The sequence below is a fragment of the Marmota flaviventris genome, chromosome 11, assembly GCF_047511675.1.
Source record: "Marmota flaviventris isolate mMarFla1 chromosome 11, mMarFla1.hap1, whole genome shotgun sequence".
Classification (NCBI taxonomy): Eukaryota; Metazoa; Chordata; class Mammalia; order Rodentia; family Sciuridae; genus Marmota; species Marmota flaviventris.
The window spans coordinates 54586106-54606646 of record NC_092508.1 but is presented as its reverse complement, the minus strand read 5'-3'; the positions used below and the strand labels follow the sequence as shown (position 1 = coordinate 54606646).

At 36.6% G+C, this 20541-nt stretch overlaps 1 protein-coding gene across 6 annotated transcripts in view; it reads left to right on the top strand.

The window, feature by feature from the left end:
- Osbpl6 (oxysterol binding protein like 6) overlaps positions 1 to 20541 on the top strand; it is a 210924-nt gene that overhangs the window by 121122 nt on the left and 69261 nt on the right. For 5 of the 6 annotated variants that reach the window (XM_071619035.1, XM_027946067.3, XM_071619036.1 and 2 more), the window contains one exon: positions 7149 to 7396. In XM_071619035.1, the coding sequence (XP_071475136.1) occupies positions 7295 to 7396 (102 nt within the window). In that variant the 5' untranslated portion in view covers positions 7149 to 7294. Of the gene's footprint in view, positions 1 to 7148; positions 7397 to 20541 lie in introns of those variants that run through there. The other variant, XM_027946063.3, reaches the window with a different exon arrangement.

Sequence of the window (20541 nt, the reverse complement as noted above, 5' to 3'; positions counted from 1 at the left end):
GCCAATCTGCAAGTTTCACAAGTCTTTCTTCTCCTGAGTATCACAATAAATTTGGGTAAAAACTGCCAGCAATGTCCATGCCAATCCTTGCATGCTGGGATACCTTGAAATTTCCTCCACCAGATTAATCAGTCTATCACCTTTAAATTCACACTCACAAAAAAATCTCAGGACATGGGCAAAATGTAGATAACTTCTTTGCCAGAATGGCCTCTAGTCTGATTTCCAATAGAGTTCTTCATCTCCTCTGAAACCTCATGAGCCCAGTCTTTACTGACCCCAAACCTATTAGCATTCTGGTCTATTGAGACCAGAATTGCCCACAAAGCTCTGTCAACAACAATATAAAACTTTTCCAGCTAGTATCTCTAAACTTTTCAAAATTCCTTCCCCCACAAACCAACTCCAAAGACTTCTGAATCATTTAGTCAGGTTAGTCACAGCAACAACCACACTTCTCAGTATCAAGTAATGTTTTAGTCAGTTTTTCTGTCACTGTGATCAAGCCTGGGGAATAATAACACTGTACAGCAGAAAAAGTTTGTTTTGGCTGTCCGTTTCAAGGTTCAGTCTAAGATTGGCCAATTCCATAGCTCTGAACCTGAAGTATGCTTTCATGGCAGAAGCAGGTAGGGGAAGAAAGAAGCTCAGGTCATGGCAAATATGAAGCAGAGAGGGTGTTCTTTAAAACTTTATTATTTTATTTTATGTTTTGCAGAAATGGGGATGGAACTCAGGGCCTTGTCCTTGCTAGGTTACACCCCCAGCTAGAGTCGCACTTATTTTGAGTTGCTTTTTACTAATTTTGTCTGCGAACAAATGATCCTTTTAATTTCCAGATTGAATTCTTGTGTTCAGGAATATGTTGGGATATTCTTTATTTTTCTGTTTTTAGTTATTATTCAGTGTTATCCTTATCTAATTTTTGTTTATCCTTATTTTCTTGCTTTTTGTGCTACTTGCCAGATGATTTCCTCAGTTTTGTCTTTTTTATCACCAACTATTTTTTTTTCTGCAGAATCATCCTGTGCTTCATTAGTGTCTTTTTAGTTAGTGAACTTAAATTCTGATGTCATTATTTGTTTCCTTAGTTTCTTTTCTAGGCCAGTTCCCATTGCATCTGAACCTGTCTTATCTCCTAATCATAGATTCCATTTTAAGGGACAGCGGGAGAATGTAAAACACTCTAAAGCTACCTCCCTCTTTCACTTAGGATCAACACTCCAAGTAAGCCTTCTGTCTTTTGCACAAAAGAATTTTCTGTCCCCCTTTGGGGAAATAACTTTTCATAGATATTTAACATGTGTGATGGGGAAGAGGTAGTTCTTTTCTTTATGTGAAATCTGTTCTTTGCCCAAAGATGATTTGTCCCAACTATACTTGGTTAGCATTCAAATTGTCCTCTTTAAATTCACCCTGGAGAAAGAACTGGGTGATGAAGGAAGTAGTTTCTCTTACTCACTTAGTAAGGGTCTAAGAAGAGGGGGGAGGGAGTAGAATCTTGGTCAGCAAGAATCAGGGAACTTGAGTCTTTGTGTACTTTTTCCCTCCTTAGTTTTAGAAATGACTGATCATACCTGAGGTCAGCTTTGGGAGGGAAGACTTTGTATTTTGGGGATACATTGGGACATGTCCATGATGTTCTTAAGAAGCCATGATGAAGAAAACAGTAAAGAGAAAAACTGGGCTGTGTACTTGCTCTGAGAAAGCTCTTGCCACAGGGCAGATGTTTTCCCAGTGCCTCTTGCCTCCCTCCTCTCCAGTTTGGGAGACAAGAGTAGAACTCTCTGGCTTATCTTCTTAAAATTTACCCTTTTAATTTTAATTTTTTCTCACCACTGAGTTAATGATCATAGATATGAAAGATTCCCATACCCTTCTTTTTAGAATTAATAAAATTCATTGCTCTTGTGATCTTGATGGAAAATAATTTTTTTTTTTTTTTACTCTGCAGTACAAGGATGATATTTACACTGTTGCCATCAATTGATAGGAATGCCCTGCCTCAGGTGGCTTGAATCTAAGATCTTCTCATGTTGTTCCTTCAAATTCTCTATAAATAGTTATTCATTCAAAGACTGGAAAAAGACAAACTATCAAAAACTCAAATACTAACATAGCCTCTAATGTTAAAACTGTAGACAGCTAGACCCTAACTTTACAAAGGCTCTATCTCAAGCTGAGAAAAACCTAGCCAAGTTTTGATTATGGCAAACCTTAGCTTCCCTTGAAGCAAAGGAACCTGCCTTTAAAAAAAAATGTTTTACAGTCTTTCAGGTGGTGCTTTTCATATAGTATTGTTCTTACACTTTCAGATTCCAGGTGGCCATGAGAGAAAGTGGTAGCAGCTCCTCTCCATTGCATCTAGCATCTAGAATCCAAATGTGGTTTTCAAAGACCCCTATGAAGTCACCAAATCAGAGAGAAGATTGGGATCTACAAAAATCTCAGTTTACTCTTGACTCTACCACTTACAGACATGCTAGAACCTCTATCATGATTTATAGAAACAAATAGAACTTTAAGAGGAAGATTATATATTTCAAATTACTGGCAAATATTATAGTCAGTAAAACCATAAGAAAAGTCAGTATGCTGTCCAGGTAGATTATATATTATAAAGTGAAATAATAAAGCAAATTATAAAGTGAAAATTAGAAAAACTTCTCTCAAATTAGAAATATTTTTAAAACTCACCCTGACCATGACTGGAGAGATATATAATACAATTTGATACAAAGTCTGAACGTGAAAGGATAAAATGTCATCAGTCACTTGCAAACAAAAAAGGGAGAAAATGATACCAAATAAAGCAAAGAAGGGCCATTGTTATAATGATCAAAGTGAATATATAGCTTTTAAGAACTCTTCTGTGATAAATCTCATTGTTTCAAAATATACTGAATACAACTTAAAATGTTCCAATCAAAGAATGGCTAAATATCTTGTGCTATCTTTGTTTAGTGGCCTGATCTGTAGTGGTTAAGAAAGATGTTAATATTTCCTTGCTATAAGAAAAAGCCAACAGTGATATATTATTGATTGAAAAACCATATTGCAGATATGTATCTATGTTATTCTCCTCCTTCTGTTAAATAGAACCAAAATGATAATAAAGGTTATCTGTGGGTGATGGAGCTAGAGTCAATTCAAATATTTTCATCTGAATTTTTCATCTTTTCCTGTGGTTTTTATAAGATATTATATACTATTATGCCCAAATACCCACGGCCTCTCCCACTGAGAGGGCTAATTTCATGCCTTATTGACCTCAGGTGGCGGTGACATGTTCTACATACAAGTAAAAGCTTTAAAAAACTGTCCCATGGTTCTGCCATGGCTCTTGTCCTTTGCTCTTGAGGGGTCTGCTCCATATGCCTGGGATAAAAAGGACCCTGAATAGGTCTGCAGCTGACCTAAAGGACAAGTAAATTGGCAGAAAATAAGCCTTTTTTGTAAGCCCCTGAGGTTTGGGACTTCTTTTATGATCACATCACAACTTAGCCCAGGCTTCAGAGTCCACAGTTTCAAATAGTTTTTTTTTGGACACATATAAGTTGTGAGGCCTATGAACAACAAGTTCCAGAAGTTTGCCCTACCATTTTTTGCTCTCATTAGGTACTTTGGTCATAAATCTGAGTTTTATGTCACTCAATGTAAATGCAAATGTTACAGCACATAGAAGACTTGTGGTGTTCCCACTGACGTGAAGGAAGAATGATACAGAAAAATTAGGTGTTTGACTCTTGTCGCTGTTATTTTCAGCCACAATACTTTCTGAGTATAGTAATTATGTCGGTGTTGACTTTAAAGTGTATGGTCTTGGGTTTAGAAGATTGGTTAGGCATGTTGTAAAAATGTACTTCAACAGGGATGAAATAAGTATTTTTTTAATGTTATAGAATTCCTTCACTCTAGGAATAAGGAATGAGTGGATGAAAACTTCTAACAGATTTAGGCTTACTTTATAATGCATTTTGAAATAGAGTAAGTGATCAAACACTTGATTGATAATTGGATAGAATGACCTTTAAAGATCATTCAAATTTATATTAGCTGCTTCTTCTTCTTCTCCTTCTTTTTAATCTTAGGTTCTTAGAACACTTTTTGTTTTTTAAAAAAAAGACCCAAAACTAATAGAAACAATGGTAACCTTAAAACCAAATCTTGGAATGAGTTAAATTCATTTACTCATTTTTTCTTTCTTCATTTTGACAATATTCAACATATTCATAATTGTAATTAGACCAAAATGTTGCCCTTTCATCATAAACAAGTTACCCTGAAAATGTCATGTTAAATTAAAAACAAAAATCATGGTGTTAGCATTGGTATTAATGAGGCAAGTGCAATTGGATGCAGTTAAAAAAAAAAAAAAGTTCAGCAGAGGAAATGTAGCTTGGATTGAATTTACTTGCAAGTGGATAACAGTTTAATGAGTTGGGTTGTTTCAGCCTCATCCCTTGGGGGCACTTCAACACATCACAAAACCACTGTAGTTTTGGCTCAAGTGTCAACATCTACTTATAAAATGTCTTGGACCATAAAGCCAAGTACTTCAAAACAAGGATCTGGTCGTGTCTTGCTTTCTGTTTCTTGGCATCAGATCTAGGCTCCAGAAACTTTACTCACATTCATTAGACTGCCTTTATAAAACAAAGAGATTAGATGATCATCTATCAAGTGTTGGCCTATTTCTGCTTTTTGCTCACACAAGATGAAGTTTCTTCTCTAGCCAAAAGAGCTCTGTAGCTCCTTACATTTCTACAGGTCCAAAGGCTAGTTTTGTTTCAAGAGAGAGTCTCCAATTTGGAGGATAAGTAGCTTTTATTTTTCCTGTGTTGGCAGTGAATTAAAGAGGTAAAAAAAGATTACAAGTTTTAGTCTTTAGAATGCCCAGTTTTCACAGTTTATAAAAATTCCCTCTTAATTATTGGAATTGTTCTTTTAATTATTCTCTAAAACCAGGTAATCATTAAAACCCGGATTAACACATTCAAGATCACATAATCCATTAACATAATGTTTCACATTTTAAAAATCTGAAACTATAGACCTGTATGAAATTAAATTTATTTGCACATGAATAATGTACATGTTTACACATAAATCACTGGATATATTTGTATCATGAACATGATCTGTTAAACATTTATGTCTCCAGCCTAGATTTCTCTGAACTGTAGACCTATGTTTCCAGGTATTCATCTCCGTTTGAAGCCCTTCGTGATGTCTCAAACTCAGCATGCCTGAAAGCATACTCTTGGCTTTCCTGTCAATCCTATATTTCTTTTGACTATTTCTTGCTTAGGATACCAGTAACGTGACAGTCATTGGACCCTCCCTTTCCCCTCTGCCCTATCAGTCACAGTGTGAAGGACTCAGTGTTGGGTTTCCTTCAGCTACTCTAATCTATAATCTCTTGGTTTGAGACTTCCCCAATTTCATTTTCCTTATGGTTGCCAAAGTAACCTTTTACTAGCATAAATCTGGATATGCCATACCCCTTATGCTGCTTATGTTTATGGTACTTAAAATGCTGATGTTGGGAGTAGGGTTGTTCCTCAGTGATAGCTCACTTGCCTTATATGTGTGAGGCAGTGGGTTCAATCCTCAGCACCACGTAAAAATAAATAAATAAAATAAAGTCATTGTGTCCATCTACAACTAAAAAAAATATTTTTAAAAAATGCTGATATTTTTGTCCATTGGCATTGCAATAACAGAGTAACCATAACTGGGTAACTTATAAAGAACACAGATTTCTTTTTCACTGCCCCAGAGGCTGGAAAGTCCAAGAATAAGGTACTGGCAGGTTAGGACCCAGTCTCTCTGCTTCCAAGATGGCACCTTGAACATTGTGTCCTCTGGAAGGGAAAATGCCATGTCCTCACAATAGAAGAGCTAAATAAATAAATAAATAAAAGGACCCATTCCCACAAACCCTTTTCATAGTGCCATTAAATCCATTCATGACAACAGAGTCCTCATGGCCTGAATACCTCCTTTTAGGTACCACCTTTCAGTACTGTTGCCTTGGGGATTAGGTCCAACACAGGCACTTTGGGGGACATACTCAGATCATAACAGCCACTAAGGCCTCCAGGGCCCTGCAGGACTGACCTTTGCCTGTCATTGACCATCACATCACCATATAATCAGTGTGCTGTAACCACACTGGCAACCACTCATTCCTTGATTGTGCCATGCTGGACAACCAGGCACCTACTTAACTCATCCTTTGAATCTCAGCTCTGATTTCAATCTGTAGATACTTGTGAGCAATTTGTTTGAGAGTCACAGGTAGCCATGCTGTAGTTTTGAAGTACAAATATCTGTGGATGTGTGTTGTGTTAGTCATTTTCCCATCATTAAAACAAAGTACACGAGAAACTTAACCTATAAAGGAAAAAGGTTTGTTTGGGCTCATGATGTTAGGTTCCCATCCACGATCAGTCAGACCTATTGCTTTTAATCCTCTGGTGGGGATGCATATGGCTGAACAAAGTGCTTAACCTCATGGTCAGGAAGCAAAAGAGAAAGAAGAAGGACTTGTTTGCAGTGACCTAAGGATCTCTCATGAGGCCCCACCTCCTACAGGTTCTACCATCTCCTCTAGTGCCATCCTGAGGACCAAAACCTGTGACACATGTGCTTTTGAGAGACATTTAACATTCAAACTATATAATGTGCATTTGTCTTTCACAAATGCTGAATCAGAGTAGGCACATAATGTATCAACCCCTTTATAAATGACTGTTTTGTGTTGGATTTAACTGTGACATATATGATATGGCCAAACTAAGCAAAACACAAAATGGACTGAGCTATTATAATCTTTTGGGTAAAGGTCATTAAAATTACTGAGGAAGAAGCTGGTGTACTTTGGCAGTAGGGTCTAGAATATAAAAATTATAATCTGCCTTAAAGAGAATGGAAGAGAAGAATGCGACTTTAGCAGAATAATTTATTCCCATTTCCTTGTTGACAGGCCTTCATTACAATAAACACTTTTATCCTCCACCTTAAAATTCTATTTCCTATTATGTCAAAGTTCTTCTTCTTACTAATACAGAATATTTTTACTAATTGTAGTGATTTAAATTTATTTTTTAAAATTACTTAATGAAACTTTGTTGTGCTTTCAGGTGGTTTGGACAACCTCAGTATTTTCCTGCTGTCTCCTAGTCAGCCGTGCTTCATGAAATGGAATGAAGCTGAAAAATCACCTGCTTTTTTGTGAATCTGAAGGAAGATTGGGATGATCTCAAGTAACTAGACTCTAACTGCAGCGATGAGTTCAGACGAGAAGGGTGTGTCGCCTGCTCATAAAACATCCACTCCAACCCATAGAAGTGCCTCCTCTTCAACATCCTCCCAGAGGGACAGTAGGCAGGTAAGAGAAGACTAGAAAGTGCATTTTGTTGTTTTATACAAGTATACTATCCTTAGGATTGGATGGGATTGCTGATTAATTCCAAATTTTTTGTGAAGTCTTTCATTCCACAGGAAACTCATTGTTTTCTATGAATACGTCTGATGATGTCATGAAGCTCCTCCTCTTACTTTTTGTCATTTAAGACCGTTTTTTTAGAATGCAGACTACAGAGCCCCTAGGAGGCCCTCTGTTATCTTCTTGTTGTCTATACCTTCACAGAGATCTTGATATTTGCTCTCTTTCTTCATTCTTGAAGGTGGAAGAGGCTCTATGAACCCACAGAGGACCTCTTTCTCTAAAGCTCTCACTGTCTGCCAAGTTCTAACCTCTGTTTGGTATTCTGTGGAATCTGGGAGATTCAGGAATTTGGTTACAAGTGAAATTGTAATATCAGTCAATGAGAATGCAACAGTTTTTAAAGACAACAGAGAAAGTAAACTGTCCTTGCTTGATTATGGTAGAAGACATCCTTTGTCCCATTTGAGGCAATTACTTAAGTTATTTTTATTTACAGAGTCATTTCATTACTATTTTCATGACTTTTCTGCTGCCAGGGTTTTATGGGGATTGATCATATGAATTCTGTTCATTGTCACAACAGTGTTGTTTTAGCTGGCACAGATCCGAGAATAAATATTTTCCATTATTGTCTTGTGAGAGTATTTTAGTTGTGTAACTAGAAATTCAAGTTAACATTTTATGAAAACTTTCCATCAGGACAACTTTCAGTTAGTGAATATTCTTGCAGAATCTCTAATCCCCACCCCAATTTATATGTTCAAAGCATATTTTCTAGAAGTGTCTGTATCAGTTACTAATAGTCCGTTGTATGGGTGGATTTTGTATAACCAGTTCAGATGTGAATTCATTCCTCTAGATAGTGGGAATGCATGTGGGGGTGTTATTAAAGTAGCTGTCAGTCTCAAACCCTCCCAGCACTCCTCCTTCCATGTCTAGCAAGAAGTTCCAGGAGAAACTGTAAGCATTGGAGATTCTTTATATCTTTCAGAAGTGCTAAGGCAGCTATTTCTACTACAGAGTCTTGGGGCATTTATGACAGTGGTGTCTTTTGTTGCTGAGCTCAGAGGACACCTGTATTCTGTTACTTAGAAGCAATTGTACCATTAACTGAATCTGTGATTACACATAGTTATATTAGTTATTACACTGCATTTGTAGAGCCAAAGAATTGAAAACGCTTGTATATTAAATAGCCACTGCATATTAAGATGTTTTCTAGGTTTGCAAATGCAGTCTACCCTTCACCCTGTTCTTTTTGTTATGCCTTCTCCATTTTTCCCTTGTCCTTGTCATATACACTAAGAGGCTTTTTAAGCAGCATGATCTTCCTGGCTGCTACAGGAAGAAAATAATTGATGCAGCTCACCCTGGAGACCTTGTAAATGGAAAAGACTGATGGCTGCTGTTGTTGATCTGCCTGTTGCACCTGCTCCAGGGTCACCATACAAAACAGGAGGAAGAACCAAGACTTTGGTCTGCCAAAGGGAGCACAAACATGGAATGTGTGACTCCTGAGTGCTTGTGAGTGGAAGGTTTGAGGATGGGATGGGAAAGAAAGTAGCCCCTAATTTATTATCCTCACTTTAGACAAGAGACAGTGTGCAAATAGTTGTTTGTTGTTGTTTTTTTTTTTTAAGGAGAAAATTTACTTTCTTTCCTGTTTATCTCAGCAGTTGGAAACTCTCTCAAATACTTTCTCTTCTGGTTCCTTCCTGACTCCTGTTTTGTATCTGCCCATTTTCCCCAAGGAGAAGAATAATAAGAATAATTACAGTTCTGTGTTTCTTTCCCTGCCTCAATCACTACCTAAAACTCAGAATGAACTTACTGAGCTCCAAGTGATCCTGTGATGTGCTGTGGATCAATGCCGTATCTTTCTCCTTTGCTTCTCCCACTGATCATTTCTTCCTCTATAATATCACCATTTCCTTCTGTTCCCACTGTCAGCTCCTGAGCCCAGACTCATCACGCCTTCCCAGGGTCTGCGAGCATTCTTGCCTCACCATCCCCCTCTTGATCTTATCATTTCACATTTCATGAATATGGCAGGTTCATGTTCAAATATATAATTATTTATACAGTTACCTATACAAGTATCCCATGACCACCGTGATCTGGTCCAGTCTTATATCCCATTTTCCCCCTAACCAGCACAATTTTGTCTCCTCATGGTTCTTGAGCCTGTTCCATCTCCATCTCTGCCATATCCTTCCTTCATGGAATTCCCACTGCCCTTCTGGCTGCTTGATGCCTCCCTCTGCATCAAAGACCAGCTCATGTGATACTTCCACTTGCCACTCAAACTCACATTACCTTCTCCCTTTTCTGAACTTCCATAGAACCTTTTCACGACATTTGACATTTTTGTATTGTTTACACATCTTTTTATGTATTGATCTCCTCAATTGTTGGGAGCTCTTTTTTATAGCTTATGTACTCTTATTCTTCAGAGACAAGCTTTTTTTGCACCTCAATCTGTGTGTGTGTGTGTGTGTGTGTGTGTGTCTGTGTGTGTGTGTCTGTGTGTGGGGGTGGTGGTGCTGGGAACTGAATCCAGAGCTTTGTATGTGCTAGGCATGTGCTCTACCACTGAGCTGTATCCCCAGCCCTGCACCTCAAATGTTTTAATATACTCTGGAGGATATTTTTAAAGACCTGCAACAATGTTAGCCTTGTCTTTTTATTGCAAAATTTCCATTCCAGATTTATTTGTCCTCTCTTCTTCCTTCCTCATGGATAAATAAAACAAAGAACACTTGTGCACAGTAGTGGTTGGCTATCCTTCCTGCCACTAAGAGGAAAAAGGGAGAGAAGTTGGGTCATGAAGTGACTCAGTGCTCCTGTGATTTCACTAAATGTTTCTTCACCAGTGATAGGGTCAAGACTCCACTTAGCATTTAACAAGCTAGAAGATGTCAGTAATTGTTCCACTATGATTTACTCAAGTCTAAACATAGATGTTAGGACATCTAACAAAATTGTGTGTGTGATCAAATGACTTACAAGCCACAATAAATATATACACCATGAAATCTTCAAAGAGGTTATGAAGGAGCTGATTAGACCTCTAGTACTTACCCTTAAGCCAGCATTCCCCAAAGTCATTACCAAGTCACATCCCTTCTGAGGTATGAAGAGTTCTCCTGTCAAGTAGATTGAAAAACACTAAACAAAATCTCTTTTGTAATGTGCATTAAAAAATTAAGAACAATGATAAGTGCTGAAGTAAGACCTTTCTTTAATTGAACTCTTCTAGAATTTAGTAGATTATAAAACCTTTTTTTCCTCTAAGATTTGGTTGTTAAAAATCCAGATTTTTCTTGCTACTAAAAACTAAAATAAATAGCAGAAAGATCAGTAGAGTGAACAGAAGGACATGGGTAGGGGGGAGGAGAGGGCAAGAGGAAGTACTGGGGACTGAATTAGAGCAAATTACATTTTATACTTTTATAATTATGTCAAAATGAATCCTAATGTTTATATAACTAAAAATAATCAATAAAAAAATTTGGAAGACCTAAGGGCCTGCAGCCCATATCCTTAATGGCCAGTACAAGACTGGGCTGCATCAGTAGTGGCTTCTGGTTTAGAGAGGGCATTTACTTTCTGATAGGCCACAGTCCTCACCTGTCCTTATTGATTTGAATGCTTATTTATGTTGACTACCTGGGTCCATAAAACATTTGGACTTGTGAACCCCGATCCTGGATGTCAGTAGATCCATCATGGTAATATTTAACTTATCCAGGGAACTCTCCACTTGGGTGTTAAGAAGACATCTCACACTTAATGTCTAAGATTGAACTCTTAGTTTTCCTCTCCTGTCTGCTCCTTTCCAGTTTTCACTCTCAATAAATAACAGCTCTGTTCTTTCAGTTGGTGTGCCCCCAAGCCCAGGAATCATCCTTTGTTTATGTATTTCACAATCTGCTTCCAAACCACCAGCAAATCCTATAGATTTTATCTTCAGGATATACCCAGATTCTTACTGCTCCATACCACCACCTCCCCTACCACCCTGCTCTGAGCCACCATCATTTTTCACCTGTACTATTGCTGTAGTTTTCTACCTGGTCTCCCTGCTTCTACCCTTGCCCAATCTACAGATCATTTTTTATGGAGCAGAATATTCCCTTCAAAATGTTAAGTCAGATCAAACTACTTCTCTGTACAAAGCCTCCAGTGACTTCCCATCTGTCTCCAAATAATAACTGAATTGTTGACTGTTGTCATTTATAACCTGGTTCTGCCTAACTCTGATTCCCATCTCCTCCCATGTTCCCCTTCAGATGGCTCTCTCCAATATGCTCCTCAGATATGCCAAACATGTTCCCACCTCAGGGCCTTTGCATTTTTTGCTCCCCTTATCCTAGCTAGGTTTTCCTCCAGCCATCCCTGGCTTGCCCATACACTTAAGCAAGTTTTCAAATGTACTCTCTTTGGGTAGCCTGCCCTGCTATCCCTAAATGTCGTCATCACTCACTATCTACTTTGCTGAGTTCATTTTACTCAAAGCACTAATCACCACTGGTATGGTATATCTCTGGTTATATATTTCTTTCTCTGTTTATGTCTGTATCCACTTCCTCTATTCCCTGTCTTGAGAATGTAAGTAAGTTCCACGAAAACAAGGTTTTCTTTATTCAATAACGTATCCCTAGCCCCTTGTACTCATGCTGTGTGTATGGTGAGCATGCATATGGTCAGCTCAATATAAATTTGAATAAGTGAATGAAGAGTTGGCATGGAGGGGAGATTATAAACCAGGCTCCAGATGCCTGGATAGCTGTGGAGGAATTATCGTGCAATCAAGAGATGACAGCAAGAAGGGAAAGTGGTAGAGCAGAGAATTCAAGTCTCACAGTGCTGGATTGGGGGAGTAGAAGGCTTATCCCCAGGTCACAGAAGGGAGCTGATAGCTCAGACCCTTCCACCTGCCTGACAGTGTGTGTGGGTGGGGGGTGGGGGGACAAATGACTGAGGTGTGTGAAGGAAATGGTGTCAGACAAAAGCAAAGATTTGGGAGCATTCTGCACATATGTGAAGAATATTGGTAAGAGAGGGAGGTAATCTATTTTTAAAACTGGGGTTATTGTTGCCTAGTCAATCATGGTACTTATTTTATGGTAATGGTTTATAATAGGGTCATTATGTTTGTGACCCCTTGACTGCATTTTGTTTTTATGATTATTTTTATACTTTCATATTTTGGAGAATTTTTTTAGAAATATAATGCCTGAGATCACCCTGTGAAGACAGTTTCAGGAGTTCTGAGTTCAGGTCCAAAAATTTGCATTTTGAAAAACAAGACTTGCATTTGAAGCAATTATTATTTTTTGTATTATTATTGAGACATACCAGAAAATCAGATGCAGTGGCTCTATGAATGTAGGGATTGGAATGCATAATTTCTAGATGATGGCGCCTACTCTGAGTGAATTATCACAGTGCTACCAGTTTAGGTCTTATAAATCCTTGAGTCAGTCTTTTTGCTGCATAAATCAAAAGAGAAATGCCAGCCATTCTTTATAGTTATTTAGAGTTTGCTGAAGCTCAGAGATCATAAAATAAAGTATCTTTTAAGGAAAAAAATTATAAATTAGAGACTGATGATTAATCTTCTTTCCAGTTTTTAATCCAGTATCATGATCAGTCCTTAACAATTACAGAAGATTTTGAGTAAGTGGGTATCCAAAATTTTTCCTATATCTGATCAAGAGCAACTCATTTCAAAACCAACAGTGGCCTATTCAGTTAATGCCCACTGATAGCATGTGAAGGCCATCCCAAGAAGGGATTCCATGGGACTGTGGGCTGGCGTAACCTGACTGGTAACAGGATCACCTGGTCTGATAACAGCAGCATCTTCTGTACATGCCATTTGCATTATAAGAGAAATGGTGCCTAGAAAACCAGAGAGTAAAAAATGTTCCTTGTTACCATCTATACTTTATGAACAAGATTTTCATGACAAGTTTTTATGACAAACAGTTTAAATATATCTCTCAGCATATCTGTGAACTGAGTGGGATGATGCCCCCGGAGCATCATCTTCAAATAGCTTTGTTAAATGAAATTACCAAATTGCTGCTCTGAAACAGGGTCTCTCTTTGCTGAATCTGAAACTTATTTCCATCTTTGCATTGTGTGAAATATAATGTTCTCTCAAATTAAAAACAGGTTCTAATTTTTAGAGAAAAAAATTCAAGCATCTTTGATTTGATACCTAACCTCCAATTTAAATCACCTCCAATCTTATTGGTGAGGAGCAATAGAACTTAAATTCTTCATACTATATAGAATTCCAGTGGACCTGCATATTCGCAGGTTGACCCTGAACCCAGCTGTCATAAAAATACTGACCTGATCTGAAAATCTAAATCTTCTGGTTCCAAGTATTTTTAAGTTCTTGAGTTGCTTCTGATTTCGGTTTAATCTTTTTGAGATCCTATCTATTCCATGGAACTAACATTTTAGGACTTGGAATCAATGTCAATAAGAAAATAACAATTGATAGCAAAATTTCACACTGTGAAATTTTGTGATTTAGATGCATTTTTCAAATTGGGTATTCTGAGAAGTCTAAATATTAAATGGCAATGTTCATGAACAAGCTGATAGTACAATACCAGCAACATCTAATATTTCATTAACACTCACTATGAAAAGTTGGCACTATCTGCACCTTTTTCAGAGAACTAAACTATAGCCAAAAGAGGTGAAATATCTTGCCCGTAGCTACTGAGCAGTGAAGATAGAATTTGTTCCCTGGAGCCCTGTTTTTGGAGCTCCTATTCTTGGGCTTTCCATTGGTTGATCTGTTGTAAACCTAGTCAAGTTTGATGTCCAGGGGAGAGCCTTCTGTGTACTTATAAGTGAACTTCATAAGCCAGCATTTGTCAATCACTTCTGAGTTACGTTTGTCTCCTCATTTTTCCCATAGCAATGATAGTGATTTTTCACAAGCTCATTGACCTGGGAAATTACAAACCAAATGGCATGTAGACCAAAATGTTTATAATTATCATGGAGTGTTGGTATCTTATGTGAATTTTATGTTATCTGTGCTTTTCTGAATTTTCTGTGTTTTTTACTACATGTATTGCTTTTGGAATGAGAAGTGTTGATCATTTGTTTACTGAAAACTTCTATAACCCTTTTTCATTAAAGGCAATGAGCACCCCACAGCTTTCTTTGTTTTCCCTATCATTTGAGGATCCCTGTCACTTGGTGTTTACAGTATGTGTTCAGTGCATGTCGAATGTGCTGAAATTGAGACCACTGGAAAGAAATTTGCCACCTGGCACTAAGATGCTCATTGCATCATTCTGGCATGAGAATCTATTCATTGCTTTCCCTTTGGCTCTCTGGGCTTGCCTGTATCAGTTCTTTACCTTGTACTAGGTTAGTTTGGAGGAGCATTTTTATAGGAACAAATCTGTTTCTTGGATTCAAGATTAATAGTGCCTATTAGATTCTCAGGCATAACACCAAGTGGATGGAACCACAGTAAAATCTGATAATGAACCCCAGAGGGTCTCTCATTCTGTAGGTTGTTGATGAGGCCTGAGAATCTTCATTACAGAAGGGCCCAGGAGACCGTTATTCACGGGGGTTTGGAAATATTGCTTTTACAGAATACATTTGTAGGTGCTTCATTAGGACTATAAAAACATTATAGGACCAAAAGTCTATAAAACTACTTTTTTTAAAATTTTATTTTTAACTGAAACAAATAGAAAATTTTACTTTCCTCCTAGACTGTGAAATACTCTCATACAGCTAAAGGGAAACTTCTTAGGATATTGTGTATTTCATATGTCAAGTTCCAGACTTCTTTACCTCAAATCCAAATAAAGATCTGATTTTGTAAAATTTATTATAACCAGCATTGGTGTCGTTTCAGGGAAATGAGCAGTTCATGTGCAACTGCTAAGCATTTTAATTGATTTTGCTTTTTTGAAGGGAGATTTAGCAATATGTGTCTAAAGTCTTTAATAAAGTAATATCATACATCAAACAAGTAAATCAGCCTCTAAAAATTATATTCTAGAACATAATTAAAGACACATGTAAATATTTCTGTGTAGAAATGTTTATCAAAGTAGTCTTATAGTAGTAAAAAATTAGAAGTTGTCTAATGTTCAACAGAGATATTTAAATAACCTCTATCATAACTGCTCAGTGAAATATTGCATAGCTGCTAGAAGGTTTTTGAAGACTATTTAATGCTATGGGGAAAATTATATATTGTTAATTTTTTTAAAATTCATTAAATTGAAAAATAGTATAATTCCAATTTTATTTTTAAGAATTGAGTGTTTATGGGGTTGGGGTTGTGGCTCAGTGGTAGAGTGTTTGTCTAGTATGCATAAGGCATGGGGTTCGATCCTCAGCACCACATAAATATAAAATAAAGATATTGTGTCAACCTAAAACTAAAAAATAAATCTTTTTTTAAAAAGAATTGAGTGTTTATATGTGTTCAAAAAAAGATGAAAGAAAATATACCAAGATATTGAGTTTATTGCTTTATTGAAGATGATTTTAAGTTCTTATTTTTTACTGTTTTCCCCCCAAAATTTCTGCAGTGAATATGTATATGTGACTTTTAAGGTTGTATTTGTCAATTTAATTTTGTGTGTGTCTTTGAAACAATATTTGAAATAGAATAAATAAAGTGAAAAGCCCTAACTTCACAAGTATAAGGTAAAAAGTTAACTGAATATGAAGTACATGCCACACAAGACCTTGGCACAAGTTTCTAAAACCCCTTTGAGGTGCTGAGGCATCAGCTGGGCCACCTTTGTACTCTTTACAACTTGCATCTAATCTCATGGTCATTGAATCATGCCTGAGCAGGAACTTAGACACTGTAGATATTACAGCAAATATGTATTCATTCTGTCATTCGTCAAATATTTATGAGTACATAAGACATACCATACATGTACATGCTCTGAGTTTGCAAGGGGGATTAAAATAGTCTGATTCTGCCTCAAATGTACATACATAAAGGTTAACAGATTTTTCTTGCTTGTATTGTTAGCAAAATGTTGTGAATGATTATTATGGTGAAAATCTTTTTGTATTCTGGGTAATTGTGAAATTCTTGTGGAAAATCACAAATTATATTTAATATTCTTTTCAACTCACAGGGACTGTTCTCCAGCCTTTTAAATTAACTCTATGTGTTCTATAGCCTTTGCTCCTGAAAGGGACTAATATTTGTGCACATTATTTGCTATTTGTAATTTGTGTTGCTCTGGTTTCCAGTGGTTGTGTTTGCTGTCAGGTTTTAAAAATACAGTGTAAGGAATGAGTTTACCAGTTAGTTCTGGTTCTGGTTCTGCCTAAAAACAACCATGGGAATCAAAAAGCTATTTATTTCTACTCCTTCATATTCAAGATCACTGCATTATTTCACAGCTATTAATGGAGCCCTTAATGAATTCAAATGGTATTTTTTATAAGGAAAGTTTTCCAAAAAGAGACCAATAAATATGGAGCTATAGACGTTGGTTTGTTATAACCTTCCCATTTCTGTGCAAGAAGAATCAAGACTGTGATTACTTTGTTTTTTCCCTTCAGTTTTTCCCAGGTGTGCTATGTAGACTTTCTCTATCTAATAATTCTATAATTTTCTACTTTAATTTTAGCAGATCTTATATGGAAGCTTACAGTTATTGCTCTTCTGCTGTCTTTCAGTGAAGGCAAGATTATTGTTATAGAGTGAATAGTTGGATTACTACCTTTCTAGCCGTGGCCTTTTAGGTTCAATGATTTTAATATTTTATGCTATTGCAAAGAAAAATAATTCTTGAATGGATTTATTAAGACAACAGCATACATCTCCTATGCATCCTCCACCACAGCTGTTCAGATGAATGCAGAATCCTGTTGCCACCGCTGCCATTGCTTTCCCATTTGTGTGCACCTGGTACATCTGTCTCCACTCACATTGACAGCTCTTTCAGTAAATTCTGATGTGTAGTTCACAAGGTGGCGCTGATCACAGGTACTGGGTTGACTGGATAAAGAGATGGCCAAGTAGTGTGTGGATTCACCCCTTGCAAAAGGGCTCCTTGTAGACTGTTTATAGGCATCTTTCTGTGGCAATAGGAATATGTAAGGTTTCTAGACATTTATTCATATAGTATTGACAGATGGATAGTAGGTACCCTTCATTGAGTGTCTGCTATCTACCAGCCTCTAAGCAATACTGTACATACACTGAGTGCCCACTCTGTGACTTGCAATGACTTATAAGGGAGCTATTTTATCCCCATTTTATAGACAGAGGACACTGAGAATGAGAGAGGTTAACAGTTTGTCTAAATCACATAGTAAATAAAATGAGATTTGGTATGCTGGTCTGTGTGACTGAGAATCTTAATTCCTTTCTGTACATTGTGTACTGTATCCCTAAGGTAAAAGCTAGATGATTTACTCTTAGTTCTTGAAAATTAGAAACTGAAAATTAACCTCAAGGTAACTCAAAGTTAACAAAAAAAAAGAAAATTAACTTTGGGTGTTAAAATACTTAAAGGGTTCTATAATCTTTTCCTTTTTGTTTTACTCGTTTCTACCTCTCCATACCCAGAGAAGGTTGTGGTAGGGTGTGCCTGGTGATGTATTCATTTAGTGTTGAGGACCTATATGAAATTGCTGTGGTTTTTTGTCAATTTACCTTAGTGTTGATTTCAGTAGAAGACAATATTTGAAAGCTTGGACTTTAGAATGAAATCTTGACTGACATTCACTTACTGACTTTGTGCTCCCTTAGCTTCTCTATGCCTCATGGTTCAATCAGCCATGAAATATACTTAACTGTCACTGTTCAACAGCTGGATATGGAGATGTTATGAAATAGTCCATGTAAAGCATAGAGGCAGGGATAAAGTACTGAATAAATACTAACTGCTATCATCACTATCACTAGTATCCTATGAAGCTTAATAGTATCACTGAAATAGTATTGCTGTGTTAAAATTAGGTGTAACTAGAAGAAAGACAAGCCTAATAACCAAAAGCTTGAAAAAATTACTTTAGAAGTTTCTAAAGTATTTCAGATACTTTTCTTTGAAAATATTTTGTGTAATTTGTGAACATAAAAGCAGCTCGTATAAGACAGGTGAACAGTATTGGTCACAGAGCAGTAGTCCAATTTTCTTACTGTCCTAAACTTGTATGAAAAGTGAGTCTATATAGAAACTTGTAGCCACAGCCTAAAATATTTCTAGCAATTCCTTTATACCTCTAAAATGAAATCAAAGTAAATAAATTACAAGAAGCCCTGTTCAGCATATCTTCTGGAGTCATGTTCCTCTGCAACTGAACCGCTCAGCTATCACTAAGGGTCTCATTGTCTGTTTACCACTTTGATACTGAGGAAGCAGGACTACAATTATGTTGGCAGATTTCCACCCGCTACTCAGGAGCTTTGAGACCAGCAGACGCTAACCCAGGGGATATACTTTCATCAAGTTACAGAGCTGCAGTAAAGTATGTGTTCTAGACTCCTCATCTGAGCTAAATATGCATCAATTTCCTCTGAGCAAGGGGAACAAAGGGTGGGTAAGTACTTCCACCTTGCCTGTGTGGTCTAGGTTCCTTTAAAAACTGACCTGAAAATTAAGTTATAATTGTAGTACTTAAAGGAAATTTGATTTTAAAAGAATAATGACTGTGTTTATGTAACCCCTTATTTAACTTGCTTATATAACGTGTATAACACCTTCAAGGTGATGGCATGTGTTTCCAAGTCACTGTGAAGGAATATGAAAATAGCCATCTTGTGACAAAAAGCACAAAAAACTTACAGTACAAATTATTATCTTAAAGGAAGCCATATGCAAAGAACTAATTTTTTAACTGTAGATGTTGCAAATTCTAATGTGACTTGTTCCCCATTGACCAGTCAGAGCTATAAATTAAATAAGTGCTCTGTGGTTAATCCACTAGATTTTTCATTTTTAAAAGTTGTGTTCTTTAAATGTTTTCAAAATTTTTATCCAATAGGAGCTATGCTAATTTTTATAATGTCAAAATAAGCTAGACAGTAGTTTCATGTCTAATCATGTATTAATGATGTTAGGAGATTGTTCTCTACAGATTAATCAGAAAACACCAAAAAGGTTAACAATTTTCCTTTTTCTTTTTTTGTGGTGCTGGGGATCAAACCCAGGGCCTTGCACTTGCTAAGCAAGGGCTGTACACTGAGCTACATAACATACAGTGGGAAGAGTCTTGTCTGGATGTGTTGTGGGTAAAAGAGATGGGGTATCGCAATGAAGGTGAGCCGGTCCCTCCTCTGAGGGCACCAGTCTGAATGGTGTTTGAGACTCCGTATATTAACTTTTCTTTATAGCTGCTGATATTAAAAATACAACATTCAAGGGCTGGGTTTGTGGCTCAGTGGCAAAGCACTTGCCTAGTATGTGTGAGGCACTGGGTTTGATTCTCAGCACTGCATATAAATAAATAAAGGTCCATCAATGACATAAAAAATAAAATAAAATTTTTTAAAAACACAGCTTTCATCTACTTAGGTATTTCATTTAAAATAATGAGCAGCCAAGTATGTGATTACATAGCTTTAGATATATGTATTTAGTTTAAAGAACCATGAGTTTTAAGCCATTCAAGGCAATTGGTTGGTATTATTATTATTATTATTATTATTATTATTAGATAGATAATGATGATTCAATTCTAATAGTATACAAATATAAGACTGACAAATTTATGGAAGAGCTATTGGTTTGTTATAATACTGGAGGTTTTTTAGAAGCTGTTTGTTACAATAATGAGAATCAGCTGGTAGTTTTATAAATTGTGCTTTAATATATATACATACATACGTTTGTTAATAAAAATACTAATTCACTTTATTATAGTTCAGTAAATGTTTTTAGATTCTCTATGCTTTGGCAAATGAACATGTGGGGCTTATATTTTTCACTCAGTCTTAATATGCACTGTATTATACTGTATTTGAAATGAATACACCTCTTCTTTCCTTCCATAATATAAACTATTTTGCATATTCAAGTGGAGAAGAAAGTAATCTTGTGTGCTTT